The 22591-nt window shown below is 70.9% G+C and overlaps 1 protein-coding gene across 1 annotated transcript; it reads right to left on the bottom strand.

Annotated features, from left to right (window-relative positions):
- Positions 1 to 911: 911 nt before the first annotated feature.
- On the bottom strand, positions 912 to 18666 carry LOC125361028 (maestro heat-like repeat family member 5). The gene is made up of 24 exons (XM_048359228.1): positions 18292 to 18666; positions 16855 to 16944; positions 16588 to 16704; positions 16351 to 16470; positions 13981 to 14103; positions 13744 to 13820; positions 12835 to 12940; positions 12300 to 12395; positions 11532 to 11636; positions 10052 to 10187; positions 9817 to 9911; positions 8914 to 9063; positions 8536 to 8690; positions 7780 to 7924; positions 6753 to 6937; positions 6456 to 6593; positions 6150 to 6261; positions 5850 to 5993; positions 5279 to 5455; positions 4787 to 4942; positions 3808 to 3930; positions 1361 to 1463; positions 1134 to 1208; positions 912 to 1033 (listed from the first exon to the last, which is right to left on the bottom strand). The coding sequence occupies exons 1-24, from the start codon at positions 18664 to 18666 to the stop codon at positions 936 to 938; spliced, it is 3201 nt and encodes a 1066-aa protein (XP_048215185.1). The 3' UTR covers positions 912 to 935.
- Positions 18667 to 22591: the final 3925 nt, after the last annotated feature.

Below are 22591 nucleotides of genomic sequence, written 5' to 3'. Positions count from 1 at the left end.
CCTCGCAGCGCAGACGCTCCCCGTTATCTTCTAGGCGTTTTCCACCTCCGCGCGTCCCGCGGGCCCGGGGTCTGCTGCGCTTGGTCCCCGGGAGGCGCGCGGGGCGGGGAGGGGCACCCCGAGCCCGGCGGGCTGCGTCCGAGCCGCCGTCTCCTGCTCCGTTCTCGGCTCCTCTCTTCGCCTCTCTTCTGCTCTCTTCTGTGCTCCTCTGCCAGTTCTGCGTCCTGCGCGGGCTTCTCTCTCTCTGCCGGAGCGGGTTAGGTCCCTGAGCGCGGCTGGGAGGGCTGGTCTGGCCACCGTGCCCGAGGCCCTCCTCTCAGGGCGGGAGGGCTCTGCTCCAGGGCCTCCCCAGGTCTTCCTGTCATTCTGCTCGGCAGATCCAGGGCTGTGCTGCTGCCGCCGCCGCCGCCTCTTTGACATGTCCTGGGGCTCGCTGGGGACCAAAAACGCACAGACAGCGCAGGCCTAGCTCCTTCTGCCCGAGCTGCCGAGCTGCCGAGGCCCAGCCCGGGAAGCGGAGGACCGCGGGAGCCGGCGGCCGGCCAGCGCCGTCCCCCATGCGCCATGGATCACCGCCGGGTCCCGACCAGCACGGGGTCTCAGCAGCCCCAACCTCTGCTCCGCGCTTCCCCTTTCCAGCTCTCCAGGCCGGCCCGCCCCCTCGGTGCCCACCCCCCCCCCCCCCGTCCTCCCAGCCACACCTTGCCATGGCCGCGTGGTGGCGAGTCCGGGCGGCCACCGCCAGGCTGTCCCGGTGCCTCTGCGGGGATCAGAGGCCAGGCCCTGCCCGAGGCCTGGCGTCAGGAGCCTGGGCAGCCCGTCCACGGGACAGGCAGGGGCGGGCAGGGCCAGAGAAGAAGCCACCGTGCTCTGTTCGTATTTAATAAAGATAGAACTCAACAAGGGCCACCGGGACGGGGTAGGCTGCGTGCGGCTCAGGACGCGTAGAAGGACAGCTCCGTGATGTCCGCTAAGGACCTCCGGTAGAACCTGCGGCTCGCCGAGTCCGTGTCCTGGCTGAGGGCCTCCAGGTCTGCGGGACCACAGGTCGGGCTGGGCGGGGCCGGCGGGGCACCGGGGGGCGGCGGGGACCCGGCCCGGCCCCGGCCCCGGCGCCTCCCCGGGCCACTCACGCTTCTTCAGGGTTTTCACGTCGCTCTTCTTCAAGTAGAAGCAGAGGTCGGTGAAGTAGTCTTGCAGCAGGCCGCCTGGCGGGCGTGGAGGGGGCAGGCGGGCGGTGGGCATCCCGCCGGGGCCCGCCCGCCCGCGGGGCCCCGAGCGGCTGCTCCCCAGGCCCCCGGGGACGGGAGCCCGGCCGGCCCGGCGGAGGGCGCCTGGCGGTGGCCCGGGGAGCGCCTACCGATGAACTTCATGGCGGCCACCTTCAGGTTGCTCTGCGAGCTGCCCAGGTAGGTGAAGGCTTGCATGAGGAACTGGTGGTAGCTGCCGAAGTTGCTCTCCACCTGGGGAGGGGGGGCGGGGGGAGACACGCCTGGGCCGGCCAGCTCGGGCTCAGGGGCCCCCCAACGGCGCGGCGGGAGGCCCAGGCTCTGAAGACCCCTTGCTCACACTTACCGAGGCGCTTGTGCCCCACTGGAGTGCTCCCACGCCACCACGGTGCTCCCACGCAAGCGGGGCACCCACACCTGGAGCCCCCACGCCCGACAGGCACCTCACGCTCACTGGAAGCAAGCACCCAGAACGGGGGCCTCGCGCTCCGCGGGACCCTTCGCTCGGGCACCCCCACGGACCCCGCGCGCCCCGACGCAGCTCGGGTGCCAGGCTGGCCCCCCCCCGCGCGGAGGCCTGCCACCCCCAGCGCAGCGCAGACGGATCGGCCCGGAGGCGGCGGACGCCGGAGACCCAGCTCTTCCGGCCGAGCAGGCGACGGGGGCCCCCGAGACACAGCACCGGGGCGGGTCCCACGCGCAACAGCGTTTCCACTCGGTGCCCCCCTTCCAGGGGTGAGGGTCACAGAAAGCCCACCCCGGTTGAGCAGCAAGCAGACACCTGGGAGGATGCCCCCCCCCAGTGCAGCAGCGGGGGAGGGGGCAGAGCTCCGGAAGCGCAGGGACAGGAGGGCCGGAGCCGCAGAGGGGCCACTGCGCCGGGCACGCGCCAGCCACGGAAGCCCGCGAGCTTCCGGGGAGAATCAGAGGCGGGCGAGGAGACCCCGTGAGTGAGGAGACAGACGGGCACCACCCGTGGGGCGTCCTGGAGCAAGCTGCCAAGGTCACACACGGGCCTGCGGGAGAGGGGTGGCCCGGCTGCTCCCCACAAAGCGAAGGCCATGCCTGTCCAGTGTGGGGCACTGGCTGCAGCGCGAAGAGGCCGTCCTGGCAGGGGCCCCGCCCACCTTTTCCCGGGTCCGGAACCAGAAAGGCGGCTCTAACCAGCCCCGCCTCCCGTCTCGGACCTCGTGTAGGCCAAAAATGGCGACATGTGGGATGTGACTTTAGCCCGTGGAGAGGTCCCAGGACGCCGCCCTCGGATGGACAGCCCCTATCGGCCCATCGCTAGTGTCTAGCTATGTTGGGGACTCAGTTTTGGCCTTGGTGGGGGAAGGGCGCCAAGAGCGAGACGCTGCCCTTCCCCCCGCCCTGGGACAGTGTGGGAGGGAGCCCCTCCCACCTTCCGGCCTCAACCGGAAAAGAAGCCCCCCGCCCCTGGGGGGCGAACACGTGCATGCCACCATGATGGGGTTGTCCCACCCACAAAGGAAGTTTCATGACATCACCTGATGGGCAGCCCGGCTTAGCCAATGGCCCAAGTCCTTCCCATTCCCGCCATGACCGCTATATAAGCCCCCCTCCCAAATTAAAGCCTTTGAGACTCATTCAACCATCACAGCGTCTCCCTGTTATCTTTGTCCTGCGGCTCCTGACACGTTATGGGGGGACCGAGGAAGGGATTTCCGCATCCCACTTCAGCCAAGGGCAGTCCAGAAAGGACACGCCTCACTCCTTCAGCCGGTATGAGGGGTAGGGCGGAGTTTCTTCCATAGAATCAAGGTTCAGGCATTTCCCCCCGGGAGACGGGGGGAAGGGGTCCTCGAGACCCCAACATTTGAGCATCTCCTCCAGGGAAGCGAGGAGAAGGGGTCCTCAGAGATCCCGACATAGCTAGCCACTCCAGATCCCACCCCTTCCTGCCGCCATTACTGTCATATAAACCCCACCCTGGATTGAATTCCTCAGAATTCCGAGAAGCTTTCCCCGAGATCGCCCGTGTGTCCTGAGTCCGTTATTTAAACCTAAGAGGACTGGGTGGGCGTCATCGCGGCTGCACACCTCCCAGGCTTTCACAGCAGGCCGCGCCCCAGCTTCTCCACCCTCGGGATGGGAGAGGGGAGACGCGCGAGGGCGGAAGGGCCCTACAGTCCTGGGTCAGCCGGCCGAGGCCCCGCCTCCTGCGAGAGGCCTTCCGGACCGCTCCCGTGGACCTGTCCACACCGGCCACGCCTAGCCCGTGGGAGGGGAAGGGGGCCCGAGGGGGAGGGGGCCAGGCCCAGGGACAGCAGCCAGGCGGCTCCCGGGCCCTGGAGTGCACCACACCCGGCCCCAGAGTCCTGGCCTGCCGTCCTGGTCCCTGGCGGGGAGGAGGATGGGGACGCCCACCCCCACGCGTGGGCCTGGAAGTTTGTGGGGCACCCCGTGCTCAGGTCTACCTGGACCCCTGGGCCTCGGCGTCTCCAGGGCTCCCCGTGGAGGCCCCAGCACGGAAGGTGGCGCTTCCTCCCGGGGGCTGGGGTCCCCCCGCCCCCCGGGGCTCCTGCAGGGCCTCCCTGGGAGGGAAGGCCGGCCTTACCACGTAGATAAAAACGTCGTTCTCCGCGCCCAGCCCTTCGCCCCACGCCAGCTTGCCGAACAGCTCCTTCCGGAACTCCCACTTGTGCACGATGGCGCAGCGCAGGAGCGTGAGCTTGGACTTCTGGGACGCAGAGCCGGGCCCGGTCACCGCCGCCACCACGGGGCCTGGCCGCCACCACCCGCCCCTCCCTCCCGCTGCGGGGGGGGGGGCACCAGAGAGCCACGACCCCACTCCCTGAGCCCCGGGGAGCCTCCAGAAAACCCTGTGGTCCCCCAGCTTCCCCGGGCGGAGGGAGGCGAGCCCCAGCTCCGCGGCGGAGGAAGGCCCTGAGGCGTTACGGGATGCGGGCCTGGCGGAGGCGGGGCCCCGGCCGGGCTGGGTGGCCGCTGGCGGGGAGCCCCACTCCCGGGGGCCTGCAGTGACGGTGGGCGGGTCCTCCAGGCCGGTGGCCCAGGACACGGGCCCTGTGGCCGGCGGGGCGGTGCCTGCCCTGTGCTTGGGAGGTAGAGGCGGGCTCGGTCTCTGGTCAGACGCAGGCGCCCCTCCCCGCGGTGGGGGGGTGGGGGGGGTGGGGGAGGTGCGCTCCTCAGAGGCATGGCCCACGCCATCTGGGGTCCTGGCTGGGGTGGGAGCGGCACCGGGCGCCCTCTGGGGTGGGGCACTGGCAGGTGTGCGTGCTTCGTGGACACCCCAGGCAAAGGGGAGGACGGGGAGGCAGGACGGTCCTGGGGCTGGCTCCTGGATGAGCCGGCCGGCGGCGGGGGGGGGGGGGGCGCTAGGGGAAGCTGCAGGCAGCGGGGGGCGGGGGCAGCCTCTCCTTCCTCACCTGCCAGCCTGCCACACCCAGGCGAATCCAATCCTGCAGGGCGGCCGCCTCGCCGGGGCTCCACGCGCCCCCCAGCCCCGCCAGCAGGTACAGAGAGGCCCTCCCCCCGGCGGGCCCCCTGGCCGCCCCGGCCGCCCCGGCGCTGCTCACCATGGCCACGGCGGGGCAGGAGTCCAGCAGGTGGAGGAGCAGGGGCACCAGGGCCTGGCTGGCCAGGGCCTTGACCGCCTGCTGGAACTTCTGACTACCGCTGTGGATGGCGTCCCCAAACAGGAAGATGGCGCCTCCTCTCACCTCAGCCCTCTCCTGGGGGGAAGGGGCGGGCCTTCCGCTCAGACTCGCTCCCTGCTGCCCCCTCCCGCCGCGCCCCTTCCCCTCTCCTGGCCACAGTGGCCCCCGCCGGCGGCCCTTCAGCTCCCTCCGGCGGGATGGGGAGGGTTGCCCACAGGCCCCGCCCAGAGGGCCGCCAGCCTCTCTGATGGGCCGGCCCGCGCCCTCCTGGCCCTGCCGTGCCCCCTCCCCCCCCTCCCCGGACCCCGCCCCCGCCCCAGGCCCCGCCCCAGGCCCCGCCCACAGGCCCCGCCCCGGGCCCCGCCCACAGGCCCCGCCCACAGGCCCCGCCTCCCTCCCTGACCCACGCACGTCCTCGAACAGCGGCAGCAGGTGCTGGGCGATCCTGAGGCTGGCGATGCCCGCGCCCTGCACGCCCAGGCGGTGCAGGAGGTCACCCAGGATCTCCATGAGGCCCAGGGGGTCCCTGGGGTCGGGCTGCAGGAAGCCCTCGAGCAGCCCCATCAGCTGATTCCGGAGCAGGGTCACCTGTGGGGGGGACCCAGGACCCCGGTGGGGCGCGAGCTGGCTCCACGCCACGGTGGTGCCCGGCGCCCTCCTGCCGGCCGGCCCACCTCCAGGGCGATCCGCGTCCCTGACGCAGGCCCGGCCCCTCCGGCACCCCCGACCCGCGCCGCTTATCTGGAGGCCGGGAAGGGTACAAGGGCCGGGCCCGTGCGGTCAGATGAAGGATCCTACCCGGACGGAGGCCGAAAGGCTGGACTTGGACCTGGCCGCGCGGGGCTTCCTAACGCCCCCACCCGCCCCTTCCGCCCAGGCGGGGGCCACGGGGGCTCTCGTCTCGGGCCTCGCCCCCACCCTCCCCCCAGCACTCCGGAGATGGTGGCGGGCGCCCCGCCCGGCTCCCCGCCCCCCCTCTCGCCTTCTTAGGGCGCATCCGGGTGCAGCGGAGTCCGCTCAGGCTCGAGGCGCGCACCAGACTGTTGGGGTTGTTCAGGCCCCGGCTCAGGGAGCTGCTCATGGTCTTCCGTGACACGTGCTGGGAGACGTCGGGGCTGTGGAGGAACTGGGGGGGGGGGGGGGCGCGGTCACGCCGCCGTCGGGGGCGGCCGAGCTGGACCGGGGTTACACTGCCCGACCACGAGGCAGGCTGCGCTTTGCGGGGGGGAGGGGGCGGAGGGGGGAGGGAAGGAGGGAGCCATACGCAGCCAGCGGGACGGACCTCCGCGATGATGAGGATGGCAACGACGTTGTCACGCTCCTCCTCGCTCTTCAGAAAGATGACTGCCTGTCCCAGGACAGCCTTGACCTCGCAGTTATACTGGGCCATGGTCCTGGCAGAGGGAAGGGGCCAGCCCCGTCCCCAAGGACTCCATCACGGCCCAGGCTCGGACCCGCGCCGTGGCCTCACCGCTGGGCCGCGCGGTGGAGGGGAGGGGTACTGCCGACCCAGGCAGGGGCTCCCCCGGGGCCCGGGCTGCCGACCCGCCCAGCCCTCCCAGGCAGAGGCCCCCCGCTCGGGGCTCACCTGGCCAGCAGGGTCACGCCGTCTGTGTACGTCTCCATCTGCTCAAAGAGCTCCCAGCCCTGGAGCAGCTTGAGGTGGGCGAACACCTCCCAGTACTGGGTGGTCCAGAAGAGGCCCTTGAGGGCCTCCAGGCAGGTCCTGGGCGGCAAAGGGCAGCGTGGGGTGCCCGGGCCGGGATGAGCCCCTGTCTCCCGGCACCCCCCCCCCCGTCCCCGTGCAACGGGGCTCCCTCCTCCCCGGGTCCCCAGCACCCCGCGGGCCTCGGCCGGGTGGGCAGGCGGGCAGAGCACAGCTCACCTGCAGGGCCCCAGGGGCCTGGCCTCCAGGTCGTCCTCCTCGTAGTCCGAGATGCCCTCCCCGAGTCCCAGCTCAAACAAATAGTGAAGCTGCGTGAGCAGGCCCAGGAGAAGCCCCGCGAAGGCCCAGCGGACGGTGCCCCTGTACTCCCGGGTGTAGAGGAGCTCGTAAATGGTGCTCAGGGCCTGCGGTGGGTGACAGGTCCCGCGAGCCCGGGGGCGGTGGCCGGGCAGCGGCTCCCTCCCGGGGCCGCTGCCTTGGGCCCCTGACCTCCTGGCTTCGCAGAGACTTCAAGCTCACCCCTGCCTTGGCTCCCCACCCCCCCCGCCCCCACGGCCGGCCCACGTCGGGTGTGCTTCCTGTGCGGAGGCCCTTTCCAGAGCTCTCTCCAGGTGCAGCAGCGCGCCAACCCTGCTGGCTCCGGGCAGAGCTGTGATTGGCTGCTGCATCTCCGGGCTCCTCCCCTCAACGCCCGCCTGGGCGGTCCCCCGGTCACCACGCCCACGGCCCTGCCAGGCAGTGGCCCCGTGGCTGGTCCTCGCAGCAGCACCCTCTTTCTAGAGGGGAGGGCTGGCCGGATGGCGTCTACGGGGCCCCAGCCCTCTAGTGGAGGCCTGGGCGCTGGCCACGGCCGGCTGACCGGCCGGCTGTCACGGCTGCCTTTGCTTCCCAGGCCCGCCCGCCCGCCGCCTCCCTGCGGCCCACCTCTACGGTCCCTTTGAGTCCCCATGGAGCCTTATCACCCTGTCGTCTGTCGCGTTCCCCACACGCGGTCCTGCGGCGGGCCGAGCGTCTCGGGAGGGCTGCCAGGGCCGGGCTCGCGCTCACAGGGCCCTGCCGCGAGGACGCCCTCCGCTCCCTCCGCCAGGACAGGTGCTAACGGCGGCGGGGAGGCGGCCCGGCCGTGGGTGCCCCGGGCCCCTGGCCGGCTCACGGGGGCAGCGCCATGAGTGACCCCAGTCCCCCCGCGGCAGGGGCCAGCGGGCGGGGCCCGGCGGGGACGCTGGAGGGGGGGAGGCCTGCTCACCAGCAGGGAGATGAGGTGGGCCTGGGGGGGGGTCTGCATGTGCTCCTTGGGGGGCCGCAGCTTCAGCTTCATGTACAGCAGGGTCATGACCTTGCGGGCCAGCTGGTAGCGGGCAGCCAGGGCCTTCCACAGGGACAGGAGCCGCCTGGGAGGGGGCCGTCGCCATCACGAGGGGCACCGGGGGCTCCGCCGGGGGGGGGGGCCCTCCGTGTGTCATACACCGAGGCTCCACACTGGGGGCCCGGCCGGGACCGGGGGCCTGGCCCTGCTCAGCTCGGCCCCACTCGCCACCCCCCGGTCCTCCGCTGCTCCTAGGGGAGGCTGCTGGCCGCCCTCCCCCCTCAGCCGGCCTCCGACCGCCCAGGGGCCGGGGCTCTCGTGGCCGCGTCCCCAGCACGGTGGGCCCAGGCCTGTGGCTTCTGCCCCGGGAGCGCCGGCGAGCCTGGACTGTGCCCGGTCCTCACCGGTCCACAGGTGGCGCCCCGGCCGCCCCCGGTCCACAGGCTGCGTGCTGAGGCGGGGCAGACCCAGCCGCGCCCGGGGCACCCAGGGCTCTGGGCCTGGCATATCGTGTGTCACCGTGACACCAGCTGACCTCGGGCTCTCCTACCTGCTGTCCTCTGTGAGCTCCCTGCATCTGGGGGACGCTTCCACGGTGAACTCCCCTCCGGGGGTGACCCCCTGGCCCTCAGAGGCGGGCCCCGTGGAAGGAGGCGCGGGGGGTGGGAGGAGGGGGGCGGGGGGGCGGGGCCCTACCTCTCTGAGGGGTGGCACAGGGACAGAATCACTTCCACCACCTCCTGGGTGTGCTGCAGGCCCAGGTCCAGCACCGCCTTGGTCATGGTCTGCTGGATGCTCTTGAACTGGATGGCGGGCAGCTCCTGGAACAGGCTGTGCAGGATCTCCGCCACCTGGGCCGGGGCGGGCGGGGCGGGGCCGTCACCCGGGAGGCCAGCCCGGCTCCCGGGAGCAGAGGGTGAGGGGCCACCGGGGCCCTGTGGGGCTGACCCACCAGGATGGCGGGGGGGGGGGGGTGGGCTGGCAGGGGCGGAAAGGGGGCCCCCTCCCCCGCTCACGACCACGACCCCGGGGCTTCCCTCGCAGCCCTCCCCCCCCCGAGGGCCCTGCCCCCACCTGCTCGGTCCTGATGCTGGACGCGCTGAAGATGAGCTGCAGGAGCGTGGAGGCCAGGTCGCAGCGCAGGTGGCTGGGGCTGCAGAGGCTGCCCAGCAGCATGAGGACCAGCTGCGTGTGCTGGGCCACGGTCAGGCCCTCCTCCAAGGCCTGGGGACGGGGGGGGGGGGGGGAGGCGGGGAGGGGGGAGGGCCTGGGGTCGGCCACGGGCCAGGCCAGGCGCCAAGGACACCACCCCGACGGCGTGGAGACTGCAGGCCCCGTGTGGAAGCCGCCATGCCCGCCGGCCCCCAGCAATTACTGCCCCGTGGCTGCGGCCCCTTCTCGGGCTTGGGACCGCGGGCCTTGCCTGGCAGCTAGTGGCGCCCCCACCCCCACCTGTGCTGGGCTCCGTCTCCCGTCCCCCGCCCCCTCCCTCCCCCCGAGAACACGCCCTGGGCCGTCTTGGCAATGCTGGAGCCGGGAGCCCGTCAGCCGGCTTAGCCCGGAGCCGGCCCGGTTCCTGTCATCGCTCGCTTGGGGAGCAGCGGCACCTCCAGCCCGCATGGCCCTCACTTGGAACGTGGGGGCACTGAGTCCTGGGAAGACTGACCTGCTCTGGGCCGGCCGGGCAGTCAGGGGTCAGACCCTGGACTAAGACCCAGCTCCCCACTTCCCGGGGGCTGCACCCGAGAAGGAGGCGTAGAGAGACTCGGCCAGGAGGGGCCCGAGGAAGTGGGGTATCCGGCTGGCCTGCGGTGAGGGTCAGTGCTTGGGCCCCAGAGGGAGGCCTGGGAGGCTCTGGGGGGAGCTCGGACCTGTGCCTGGTCCAGGGGCCCCCTTCTGGTCACCTGGGTTGCCCGGCACCTGCCTCGCAGGGGCTGGGGAAGAAGGGGCTGGCACCCCGGGCAGCGCGGGGCCCACCTTGGCCGTGTGGTGGAGCTTCATATCCCAGTCTTTGGCGGTCTTGGCTTCAAAGTTCTTAACTTTATTCCAGTGCGACAGATCCACCGACACCCCTACGTGAGACACGCGCGCGGGAAAGGGGCTGGCGGAGGAGGGGGCACCCGCCCTTCGCCCTGGCGCCCCGGCTCGCCGCCAGCTGGGCGCGGTGTCGGCAGCCCCTGGGGGCCCCCACCCAGCCGGGCACAAGGCTCACCCTTCTGCTGAGCCATGAGCTGGAGGAGCAGGAAGACGCACTGGTGGGCGTGGTAGCGGGTGCCGTCGTCCCTGTCCCTCCACAGCAGGACCAGCAGGCCGATCTGGTGGCCCAGCATGGAAGGCATGGCTTCTCCCTGCGGGGGGGGGGGGGGGCGTGAGCAAAGCCAGGCTGGGTGCCTCGGGCCCTCCCACGTCCCCCACGCCACATCCCGAGGGAGAGGCCGAGGTGGGGACAGGCCCTGCCCCCGGCCCGTCCAGAGCACGTCCCAATCACGGCACCGTCACCCCGGCCCGGAGACCCCCACCCGGAGAGGCCTGTCCCCCGCCCGGGGCGGCGCCCTTCCCGGCGGCCCTGCGCTGGCCTGCCCTTCCCGGACGGGCTAGTTCCGGGGCGTCACCCCCGGGGCTCGCGTGTCCGTGGTGGCCGGTGGCGTCTCTCTGTGGGGCCGGACGCCCTCGCTGCTGGACGTCCGGGCCTCTCCCAGCGTGCGGCCAGGACGGACGGAACGGTCCTAAATGTTCTCCTTCTGGATATAGATGTCCGTTGCTCTTGACTTAAACAGTCTAAGAGTGGGATTGTGTGCTTAGAAGGTAAGTGGCTTTTACCTTCCAAAGAAACTCCTGGAAGTTCCGCTGAGTGGTGTTCACACCCTCCACTCCTCCTCCCGCGGTGCCGCGGCCCGCGCGGCGTCCGCGCCAGCACCGGGTGCTGCCAGTCTTTAATTTTACCCCTCCAGTGGGCGTGTGGCGGCGCGCGCTTCCTCTGTGACGCATCCTGCCTGCACTTCTACACGCCGTCAAACTTCCCCTCTGCGGCTTGCCAGCTTCCAGGGCTATGCCTCGGCCGACGGGGAGGGCCCCGCGCCTCTTCGGGGGCCGGACACATCTCCTGGGAGCCGTCCCCCCCCCCCCCGGGCGCGCGGTTCCCCGCGTCTGTGACCTGTCCCCGAGCGCCCGGAGCTTCCGCGCCCGCGGATCTTACTCCTCGCCGCCCTCTCGCTCGTGAGGAGGGCCTGCCTTCCTCCCGGCCCTCCCGCCTTCGCCTCCCAGGTGCCCAGACGACCCGCAGCTACCGCCACGTCTGGCTCTTGCTAGCCCGCGCAGGCCGAAGCTTGCTTCCTCCAGGAGGAGGCTGGTTCCAGCATTTTCCTCGGGGTGTGGGGGGGGGCGTGCCTTTGAGGGCGTGTTTTGGGGGACCTGGGTCCCGACCCTTCCTTTCGTGCGGTGTCCAGCTTGGTCCCCCGCGCCGCTCGCTTCCTGTCCTTCCCCAGGCCGCCCCTCTCCAGGCACACCTAGGGCCGCCTACCTCCCTCACGTCTTTGTCCGTGGCTCACCGCCGGCCCCCGCCGGGCTCCCCAGGGGTCCCCGCCGCAGCCCCCGGGCTCGGGTGTCAAGGGTGCACCATGCCCGGTGCAGGCCCCAGGCCCGCCGCCCTCCCCACCCGATGCCCTGGGGGCTGCAGGGGACCAGGGACTCACAGTGAACTTCATGGAGTCCACCACATGCTGCAGGAGCAGGAAGATGGACTGCACTGCGCGCTTGACCTCATGAGTCCTTTCCGATTTCAGCCAGTGCTCCATGTGCTGGATGAGGGAGAGGGCGGGGCCTGGGGGCGGGGCTGGGGCCTGGGGGCGGGGCACGGGGCGGGGCTGGGGCCTGGGCACGGGGCGGGGCTGTGGTATGGGGGCGGGGCTGGGGGCGGGGCTGGGGTCTGGGGGCGGGGCCTGCGGACCTTCTGCCTGCAGGAGTGGGGTCCGCCCCGCCCCAGCTTTAGCTCCCGCCCAGGGCCGCCTCTGTCTGGGACGTAGGAGCACCGCACACACGCGGGCACACACGCAAGTGCACACCCAGACACGCACACGCCGGGACCCACTGCTGAGCCGGCGGTGCGCGGATTCCATTTCCACCTCCCGCGGGCTCAGCGGACGGGCCGCGACGCGGGGCCAGCATCGCTCCCGCCTCCCTCCCCCCTTCACCGCCTCCCGCTCCCCCCCAGCCTGCCACCACCCCCTCTCCCCCCAGTCCCATCCCCTCCCTCCCACCCCCACCTCCAGGTTCAGGCCAACTCAGCCGCGAAAGGGCTTCTCTGCGCCTCTGACTCTCTGGCCCTTTCTGTCGCTGTGACTCGGTCTTCGGGGTCTCTGGGTCCTGTGTTCGGGTCTCTGTCCCTTCCCCCCCCCCCCGTCTCTGTCCTGTCTGTATCCCTGGCTCTAGCTCTCTCGTCCGTCTGTCTGTCTGCGTCTCACCTGCAGGAGGAAGCAGACCTCGTCCATGCTCGGGTTCTCCGAGACAAAGTTCTGGAGCAGCAGGTCGAGGGCGCGCTCTGTCTTCTTATACAGCACCTGGGGGGGGGGGGACATGGCCGGGGGGGAGTCTGGGGCGGGGGCTCTGCAGGGGTGCCCCTCCGGCCCACGGGGGAGCGCCCCGGCTGCCGCCCTCTTTCCTGCCGCCTCGCGCCAGCCTGCTCCCTGCCCTCCGCACACGCACACACACGGCAAGGCGTGTCCCCGGGCACACGCCGAGGGGCGGGCCTAGAATGACAAGTGTGCACTCCGACACGGGCACGGGCAAAGGTGTAAAGGACCCGGGGGCCAGGCCTGTGGGGCCGGGCCGGTCGCGCCCTGACCAAACGCAGCGCAGCGTGGAGCGAGCCACGGCCCTGTGAGCAGCCGGCACCCTGGGGAGAAGTAAGAGCCGGCGCCAGCAAGGCTGGGAGACCCGGCGCTGTCGGGAAGTCACGCCCTGGACCGGGCGTCGGGGAGGGGGCGGCCCGGGCCTCACCATGACGTCGGGGGCGGGCTCGAGCGGGGGCAGCGCGTACACGCTCCGCAGGCAGGTCTGCAGGACCCGAGACTTCTCCAGCGGCTTCAGGCTCGGCCGCAGGTTGCTGCACGACGCCAAGAGAGTGGGAGACATGGGGGGGCGGGGGGACCCGGCTGGGGCTCCACCAGGCAGAGCGCTGCCGGGGGGGGGGGGGGGGACTCGTGGGCAACACGGCGAGCGGAGGGGGGACTGGGGAGAGCCGGGGTGCAGGGCCCCAGCCAGCCAGCCCCACCCTGCGAGCCGGGCTCGGGGCCCAGGGCGCGACGGGGGCGGTGGAGGGGGGAGAACAGGGTCCTCGGGGTCGGGGGCCGCAGGGCAGGGTTTGGGGCCGGATCTGGGCTTCACAAGGGAGAGGGGCGGGGCCTAGCGGGTGGCAGGACGCAGGACGCAGGGCGCAGGGCGCAGGGCGCAGGGCGCAGGGCGCAGGGCCCAGGGCGCAGGGCGCAGGGCGCAGGGCCCAGGGCGCAGGGCGCAGGGCGCAGGGCCCAGGGCGCAGGGCGCAGGGCGCAGGGCCCAGGGCGCAGGGCGCAGGGCGCAGGGCGCAGGGCGCAGGGCGCAGGGCGCAGGGCGCAGGGCGCAGGGCGCAGGGCGCAGGGCCCAGGGCGCAGGGCGCAGGGCGCAGGGCCCAGGGCGCAGGGCGCAGGGCGCAGGGCCCAGGGCGCAGGGCGCAGGGCGCAGGGCCCAGGGCCCAGGGCGCTGGGCGCAGGGCACAGGGCGCAGGGCCCAGGGCGCAGGGCGCAGGGCTCGCCCTCCTGGGTAGGAAGGGCTGGGCCGCCGCCCACCCTGGGGTGTCCTCCCGCTCCGGGTGCCACCCCAGCCCTCGCCCCCCGGGTCGCCCCCCCCCCCCGCGGGGCGAGGCCGCGGTACCTCAGGCCCACGATGACCAGGATGATCTTCTGCCGGAGGAGCGTGGCCAGGAAGTTGGGCTCCTTCTGGAGCATTCCCTGGGGGGCAGAGGGGCCCGCGTGGCGGTGGTGGCCGCCCCCCGCGCCCCCTGCGTCCCCCTCCCCCCACGCCCCCTTTCCCCCGCGTCCCCCTGGCTCCCCCCGCGCCCCCCACGCCCCCCTCCCGCCCCCGCCCCGCGCCCGCCCCGACGCCGCTCACCAGCAGGCAGTGGATGAGCTCGGGCATCTGCGTGAACTTGTAGTTCTGGACTCCGTACTCGCGCTTGAGGGCCCTGGTGAGCAGGATGGCGGCGGTGAGGAAGCTGGAGGTCAGCACGTCGTCCTGTGCACACACACGGGGTGGGGGGGTCAGGAGTGAGGTCAGCGCGTCCTGTGCACACACACGGGTCAGGAGTGAGATCAGCGCGTCCTGTGCACACACACGGGGTCAGGAGTGAGGTCAGCGTGTCGTCCTGTGCACACACACGGGGTCAGGAGTGAGGTCAGCGCGTCCTGTGCACACACACGGGGGGTCAGGAGTGAGGTCAGCGCGTCCTGTGCACACACACGGGGGGTCAGGAGTGAGGTCAGCGCGTCCTGTGCACACACACGGGGGGTCAGGAGTGAGGTCAGCGCGTCCTGTGCACACACACGGGGTGGGGGGTCAGGAGTGAGGTCAGCGCGTCCTGTGCACACACACGGGGGGTCAGGAGTGAGGTCAGCACGTCGTCCTGTGCACACACACGGGGGGTCAGGAGTGAGGTCAGCACGTCATCCTGTGCACACACACGGGGTGGGGGTGTCAGGAGTGAGGTCAGCGCGTCATCCTGTGCACACACACGGGGGGTCAGGAGTGAGGTCAGCGCGTCGTCCTGTGCACACACACGGGGGGTCAGGAGTGAGGTCAGCGCGTCGTCCTGTGCACACACACGGGGGGTCAGGAGTGAGGTCAGCGCGTCCTGTGCACACACACGGGGTGGGGGGTCAGGAGTGAGGTCAGCGCGTCCTGTGCACACACACGGGGGGTCAGGAGTGAGGTCAGCACGTCATCCTGTGCACACACACGGGGTGGGGGTGTCAGGAGTGAGGTCAGCGCGTCATCCTGTGCACACACATGGGGGGTCAGGAGTGAGGTCAGCGCGTCCTGTGCACACACACGGGGGGTCAGGAGTGAGGTCAGCGCGTCGTCCTGTGCACACACACGGGGGGTCAGGAGTGAGGTCAGCGCGTCGTCCTGTGCACACACACGGGGGGTCAGGAGTGAGGTCAGCGCGTCCTGTGCACACACACGGGGGGTCAGGAGTGAGGTTAGCGCATCCTGTGCACACACACGGGGGGTCAGGAGTGAGGTTAGCGCGTCGTCCTGTGCACACACGCATCCACAGAGCATGCCACACACATCCACACACACGCATCCCCACACGCATCTGCACACACACATCCACACACGCACATCCACACACGCGCATTCAAACACACACATCCACACACATCCACACACAGCACACCTCACACACATGCATCCACACGCATCCACACAGTGCACGCCTCACACAGCACGCCTCACACAGCACGCCTCACACACGCATCCACACACATGCTTCACACACAGCACGCCTCACATATATGCATCCACGCAGAGCACATCACACAGACGCATTCACATACACGCATCCACACACAGCACACCTCACACACGCATCCTCACACATCCACACACAGCACACCTCACACACAGCATGCCTCACACACGCATCCTCACACATCCACACACAGCACACCTCACACACATACACAGAGAGCACACCTCACAGCACACACCCACATAGCACGCCTCACACACGCTTCCCCACAGCATCATGTAGCACACCTCGCACACACACCCCCACAGCATCATGTAGCACACCTTGCACACACATCCCACAGCATCCACGTAGCACGCCTCGCACACGCATCCCCACAGCATCCACGTAGCACGCCTCGCACACACATCTCCACAGCATCCACGTAGCACGCCTCGCACACGCATGTGTCCCGGCTGCCCCCGCCAGGGCTGGCCGGGGCCGGGTGCAGAGCGGGGTCTCGGCGGGGCGGCGGGGCGGGCGGGGCTCACGCAGGGGCTGCAGGAGAAGTAGTAGACCATGCGGGACGCGATGTTGTCCACCCAGGGCAGGATCTGCTCCTGGGCGTGCGTGGCCATCTGCCCGTAGCACAGCAGGGAGGTGCTGCTCACCCATCTCCAGCGCAGGTCAGGCTGCGGTACCGGGGCCGGGGCTGCAGCTGGGCCTGGGGGGCCGCCGGCCCCGCCCCCCCCACCCCGCAGAGGAAGCCGGGGCCTCTCCATGGCGGCCCGTGGGAGCCCGTCCGGGGGGTCGGGATTTGTGGGTGCTCTTCCCGGCAGGGCTGCAGGGGCGGGGACCGGGCGGGGAGACGGAGCCTCTCACCCCAGAGCCTCTGCCTGACCGTGGCTCTGGACCCCTCTCTCTCTTAGGCTCCGAGGCAGGACTCGCAGGAAGCCACAGAGGGTGCGGCCTCCCCCGACCCCACCCCCCCCACCGTCCGGGAGGCTGAGCCTAGCCCGCGCGTCTACCTGGCTCTCCTCGGGCGTGGCCACCGACCTCAGGAAGCGGGTGCGGCCGAGGTGCTCCAGCAGCGCCCACACCTCCTTCAGGTGCCGGGCGGAGGCCAGGCCCACGGCCAGCGCGATGCCCTGGGGGTGGGGGGGGCGGGGGGCGGCTTGCCTGCGGCCCGAGCCCCGCCCGGGCGTGGCAGCCCCCGGTGGTGAGGGCGCCCCCCCCCACGGGGCGGAGTCCGGGCGCCGGCCCACCTCGCGCTGGCCGGGGGGCTGGTGGGACAGCTCGAGCAGGCAGGCCAGGTGGTGCTCCACGCGCTCCGAGGACGCGCACTCGCGCAGGATCAGCCCGTACAGGCGGAAGAGGAAGGCCTGGGCGGGGAGGGAGGGCGCTGGGGAGGGGGCCGCGCCCCCGCGGCCGCGGCCAAGGGGTCCCCGCGTGCCTGGGGCCCCCTCACGGGGTGGCGGCCTCTGTGAAGTCCCCTTCTTCGGGGACCCAGGGCAGCCATGCTGGGCGCTGACCTTCTCCTCAGATTTCTTGGGGTCCAGGCCCAGGAACTCCAGGAACTTGTGCACACCGCTGTCAAAGGCCGACGTGGGCTCCTCCGGGTCCTGACGGGAGAGAGAGCTCAGGCCGGGTCCCTGCCGGCCCACGCACCGCACCGGGGAAGGGCGGAGCGCGGAGCACCGGCGGGGAGGCCGGGGTGGGGCGCGCCGTGTGGATGCCCCGCCCCCCGCGCTGACCCTGCCCACAGCCCCGCCCCCCGCGCTGACCCTGCCCCCAGCCCCGCCCCCCGCGCTGACCCTGCCCCCAGCCCCGCCCCCCACGCTGACCCTACCCCCAGCCCCGCCCCCCGCGCTGACCCTGCCCACAGCCCCGCCCCCCGCGCTGACCCTGCCCCCAGCCCCGCCCCCCGCGCTGACCGTGCCCCCAGCCCCGCCCTCCACGCTGACCGTGCCCCCAGCCCCGCCCCCCGCGCTGACCGTGCCCCCAGCCCCGCCCCCCGCGCTGACCGTGCCCCCAGCCCCGCCCCCCACGCTGACCGTGCCCCCAGCCCCGCCCCCCGCGCTGACCGTGCCCCCAGCCCCGCCCCCCGCGCTGACCGTGCCCCCAGCCCCGCCCCCCACGCTGACCGTGCCCCCAGCCCCGCCCCACGCGCTGAGCGTGCTCCCAGCCCCGCCCCCCGCGCTGAGCGTGCCCCCAGCCCCGCCCGCACACTGACCGTGTCCCCAGCCCCGCCCCCCGCGCTGACCGTGTCCCCAGCCCCGCCCCCCACGCTGACCGTGCCCCCAGCCCCGCCCCCCGCGCTGACCCTGCCCCCAGCCCCGCCCCCCGCGCTGACCCTGCCCCCAGCCCCGCCCCCCGCGCTGACCCTGCCCACAGCCCCGCCCCCCGCGCTGACCCTGCCCCCAGCCCCGCCCCCCGCGCTGACCCTGCCCACAGCCCCGCCCCCCGCGCTGACCGTGCCCCCAGCCCCGCCCCCCGCGCTGACCCTGCCCACAGCCCCGCCCCCCGCGCTGACCCTGCCCCCAGCCCCGCCCCCCGCGCTGACCGTGCCCCCAGCCCCGCCCCCCGCGCTGACCGTGCCCCCAGCCCCGCCCTCCACGCTGACCGTGCCCCCAGCCCCGCCCCCCACGCTGACCGTGCCCCCAGCCCCGCCCCCCGCGCTGACCGTGCCCCCAGCCCCGCCCCCCGCGCTGACCGTGCCCCCAGCCCCGCCCCCCACGCTGACCGTGCCCCCAGCCCCGCCCCCCGCGCTGAGCGTGCTCCCAGCCCCGCCCCCCGCGCTGAGCGTGCTCCCAGCCCCGCCCCCCGCGCTGACCGTGCCCCCAGCCCCGCCCCCCGCGCTGACCGTGCCCCCAGCCCCGCCCCCCACGCTGACCGTGCCCCCAGCCCCGCCCCCCGCGCTGAGCGTGCTCCCAGCCCCGCCCCCCGCGCTGAGCGTGCTCCCGCCCCACCTGGCTGTGCTCGTCCAGGCAGCGGCAGATGGTCTCCAGCGCCAGGCTCTGCTCCATGGCCATCATCGTCCTGATCCTGCCCAGCAGCGTGCCCTCCCAGGGCGGGCGCTGGCTCCACAGCTCCTCCGCCAGCCCCAAGTCTGAGTTGTCTGCCGAAGGCCCAGAGACGCTGTGAACCCCGAGGAGCGGCCCGCCGCCCTGTGACCCTGTGACCCCCAGGAGCGGCCCGCCGCCCTGTGACCCTGTGACCCCCGAGGAGCGGCCCGCCGCCCTCCACCCTCCACCCGGGCACACCCCAGGTCTCTCCGCAGAGCTGTGCAAAGTGCTGTTTTCTTTTGGTGTGCACTGAGGACTGGCATCCAGGGCCTCGTTCATGCTGGCAAGCACGCTGCCACCCAGCCACATTGCCAGCCCTGGAGAGGGCTTTACTTAAACTGCATTTGGAGGGGAAGCAAAGCACAGGGCACTGTGGAGACTCGCCTGGCGGGACGTGGAGTGGCGTCCCTGACGTAGGGCAACTGCTCAGAGGGGCTCAGTGTGCAGCCAGCGAGCCGTGGAACAGGGCTCGGAATGCAGGCCCTGGACCATGAAAACCCGTGCCCACAGCCGTGCCCACAGCAAGGCGGCCCCTAGACCGTGTGCTAACCCGCGATTGCAGAGCAATGGCCAGTAAACAGTGCTGACCCTGCAGGCGCAGCCTAACCCTGAAAGGCTGCAGCGAGCACGGAAGGCCCTTATCTAGAGTCCTCGGTAGCCACGTAAGAAGCAAAGACGGAAACCCAAAGGAAAACACGTTGACAGCCAGCAGCATGGACTGCTGGGGACCTGAACCACCTACAGCCCGCGGCCCCTCTGAGACGGTGAACCACGTCTGTGACAAGGGGGTAGGACCAGCCCCGGAGACCTCCAGGCCGGGGAGCGAGGGGCCCCGCCCACATCTCAGACACCCACAGGCAAAGGCAAGACGGCGGGCCAGCACTCTAGAGGAAAAGACACGTGCAAGCCAACAGGAGATTCTGTCCCGTCCCCCCCCGGCCCCCGGTCAGTGACAGAGGTGAGGCGAGCGGCGGCAAGACCAGGTTGGGGGGGGGGGGGATTCTGAAACGTCCTTCAGCAAGCAGGCGTCAAAAGGACGCGCGTGGCCGGAGCGAGCCTGGGCTGAATCACCGAGTCCCGAGGCCCAGGGCTGCAGGCCTGGTCCCTAGCTAACAAAGCGGCTCCCGTCACACAGGTGAATCCTGAGGGCCATGCTGCTTGCTGGCCAATCCGGGGGTGGCATCATGGTCTGGGGGCGTCCTGGGACGGTGGAGGGGACCGGGTAGAGCAGGTCACCGAGCTGTGGCTCTCAAGGGCATGTCCTGTCCGGGCCTCCCCGCGTCCCCCCTTCTTCCTGGTTGACACGGAGGTGAGCCGGTCTGCCTTGGTGTGTCTGTCTTGCCAGGACCCGGAAGTAAGGGCGCCAGCCCCCCCAACGGCTCTGAGGCCCGGAGCCAAATAAACCTTTCCTCTGGTCCTGGAGCCCGACCACGGGGCCTGGGGCCTGTCCCTGGGCTTCTGGTGTCATTTGGGTGGTTAGAGGTAAGAGTCTGATGGGCTTTCCTTCCTTCCTGGGCTGGCTTTGAACCGTGAGCCTCAAATCTCGGCCTGCTGAGTCGCTAGGTTGACAGGCGTGAGCCACCGATACCTGGCGAGCCTTTCCTCTTGTAAGTGGCTTATGCCCAATGCGTTGTCGCAGCAAAGAAAGGCCAGCCACCGCACTGGCCGCCCCGTGTGCGAGGGCCCCTTCCTCAGCAGGAGGAGGCCTCGCACCCTCCCCTCCCACACGCCCTCGCGCTTTCACAGCGAGAACCCGTACTTCCGCACGCGGAGGAAGAAACTCGGAACGACGGCAAAGCCAGCGCCCTCCCCCCGCCGCCACTCACCAAGCTCCAGCTCCTGCTCCTCCCTGGGAGAGAGGCGGTTGGATCTCCAGGTGGGCTTGTGGAAGCCATCGCTGGGCGGGCCCAGCATGGAGCTCTACGCCCCCCGGGAGGGCCGGGCCTGGCAGAGACGGGGCTGTCAGGTGTCTCACCGGCCTGGACGGGAGCCCCACGCCCCTGGGCCCGGCGACGCCCCGGCTCTCCCTCCCACGCCCCGGGTCCCATCCACACCGCCCCTCCCTCTGCCCTCCTGGGCACTCCGCTGCCACAGGCCGCGCTGTCCGGGGCCAGACACCAATGCCCCAGCCCCGGGCCGCCGCGGCCCCTTCCACGGAGCCAGCCTCTGCCCCTCCCTGCGGTGAACGTTCCCGAAGGCGAGTGGGGCCCACTGGCGGTCAGAAAGGCGGCCGGCTGCAGCACGGGGGGAGGGGGAGCACCGAGAGACCCCCTCCGTCCAAACACAGGTGCGCGAGTCCCCCGCCTGTGCCCGTCGGAGCCCCTCCCGGCTGTGCCCTCGGGTCCCAGGCTCGCCCACCTCAAACATCTTCCCCTCCATCCTAGCCCACCCCCAGTGACTCAGCCCTTACGTCCTCTCTCCTGGCTCCTGGGGCGCCAGCCAGCGCCCCTAAGCCGCAGACAGCCTCAGTCCCCCGCCTCTTCTCCCATGGCCAGCCACAAGCCCCCGCCAAGACCCCCCTCAGGCCAGCCCCAGCCCCCACCGCTTCTGACCCCGGCCCCGGCCCTCCCTGGTAGCCAGGCATGGCCCTGGTCCCTGTAAGGCCACAGACGTTTTTTTCTTTCGTTCTTCATGGAGGGAACCAGGGACGCCTTTCCCCCCCAGGTATTCAGCTATTGTGTTTCTGGAACATTCCTTCTTGCCTTCCTGAACATCCTCCCTCACTCCCTTCCCCCTCCACCTGTGCCCACCGCCATGGCCCCCCGCTCACCTGCCTGGCTCTGCCCCTCGTCTCCGGTGCTCTGGCTTGGCCTGGTGAGCGGCGGCTCTGGAGGGCAGGGAGGAGGCCGGGGCTCGGCCCGGGGAGCAGCAGCCGCGGGCAGTGACACCCAAGCTTTGCGTCCCTCAAAAGCGGCTCCAAAACGACCTCCAGGCCAATCAAAGACACAGATGAGAGGGGTTCTGTGGCTTCAGAGATGGCACAAATGGCAGCCAAGGCCGGGGGGTGAAATCAGGACCATGCAGACGACCCACACCTCCAGGCTGGACTGCCCTCCCCAAGCTGGACTGCCCCCCTCCCCCCAAGCTGGACTGCCCCCCTCCCCCCAAGCTGGACTGCCACCCTCCCCCCAAGCTGGACTGCCCCCCTCTCCCCAAGCTGGACTGCCCCCCAAGCTGGACTGCCCCCCCTTCCCCCAAGCTGGACTGCCCTCCCCAAGCTGGACTGCCCCCCTCCCCCCAAGCTGGACTGCCCCCCTCCCCCCAAGCTGGACTGCCCCCCAAGCTGGACTGCCCCCCTCCCCCCAAGCTGGACTGCCCCCCTCCCCCCAGCACAGCTCCTGTGACAGAGCCAGCTCCGCTTCCAGGAGTTTCATGATGGGGAAAACTAGAAAGCCTGAAGATTCACTACCTCAAGATCCTCCTCCGGTTTAAAATAGCCACGCAGGCGACAGAAAGCTACGGGAGCTAGCTGAGCACAGGCATCCTGTTTCTGGAGACTATTTGCTGACATGGAAGTCGCTAGATCTGAGGAGAATGAAAAGTTGTACGATTCTAATTTAAAATCCACAGTTTGCTCTGAGCATTGGAATTCTAGGAGATTTTCTTTTTTTGAATCCTTTGGAAATTTTCCAACACGTCTTACAGTAAGCGAAGCTCACTTTTATCAAGGAAAAAAAAATCGACTTAAAATGCAAAAGGATGAGAGGCTTAAAAAGGCAAGGCAAGCTGGGTGCCAGTAGCTCATGCCTGTGATTTAAGCCGCTTGGGGAGTCGAGCTAGGAGCCCCGCCATTCAACGCCAGCCCAGGCAGAAAGTCAGTGAGACTCGTCGTACCTCGTCGTACCAAAAAGGCTGGAAGCGGAGCCGTGGCCCGAGTGGTAGGGCTCTGGCCTTGAGCAAAAAGTTCAGGGACAGTGTCCAGCCCTTTAAACTCGAGCCCCAGGACTGCGCATGCGCGCACACACACACACACACACACACACACACACACACACACACACACACTACCCTTAGCTCCGGGGAGGGCCCAGCTCTCTAGCTCTCTGTCCAGTCCGGTAGCCTTGGGCAGTCTGAAGAATAAGAGGAGGGTCAGGCTTTCTGGGCAGGTGCTGCCCGGCCCAGAGGGCGTGGATGGGGGAGGCGGTGGCTGTTTGCCCCTCAGCCATGGCAGACTGGCTGAGGACTTTGTGTTGTCTGTGGCTGC

This window comes from Perognathus longimembris, chromosome 12 (assembly GCF_023159225.1).
Source record: "Perognathus longimembris pacificus isolate PPM17 chromosome 12, ASM2315922v1, whole genome shotgun sequence".
Lineage (NCBI taxonomy): Eukaryota > Metazoa > Chordata > Mammalia > Rodentia > Heteromyidae > Perognathus > Perognathus longimembris.
Note: the sequence above shows the minus strand (reverse complement) of the source record. Positions and strands in the feature narration are given on the sequence as shown.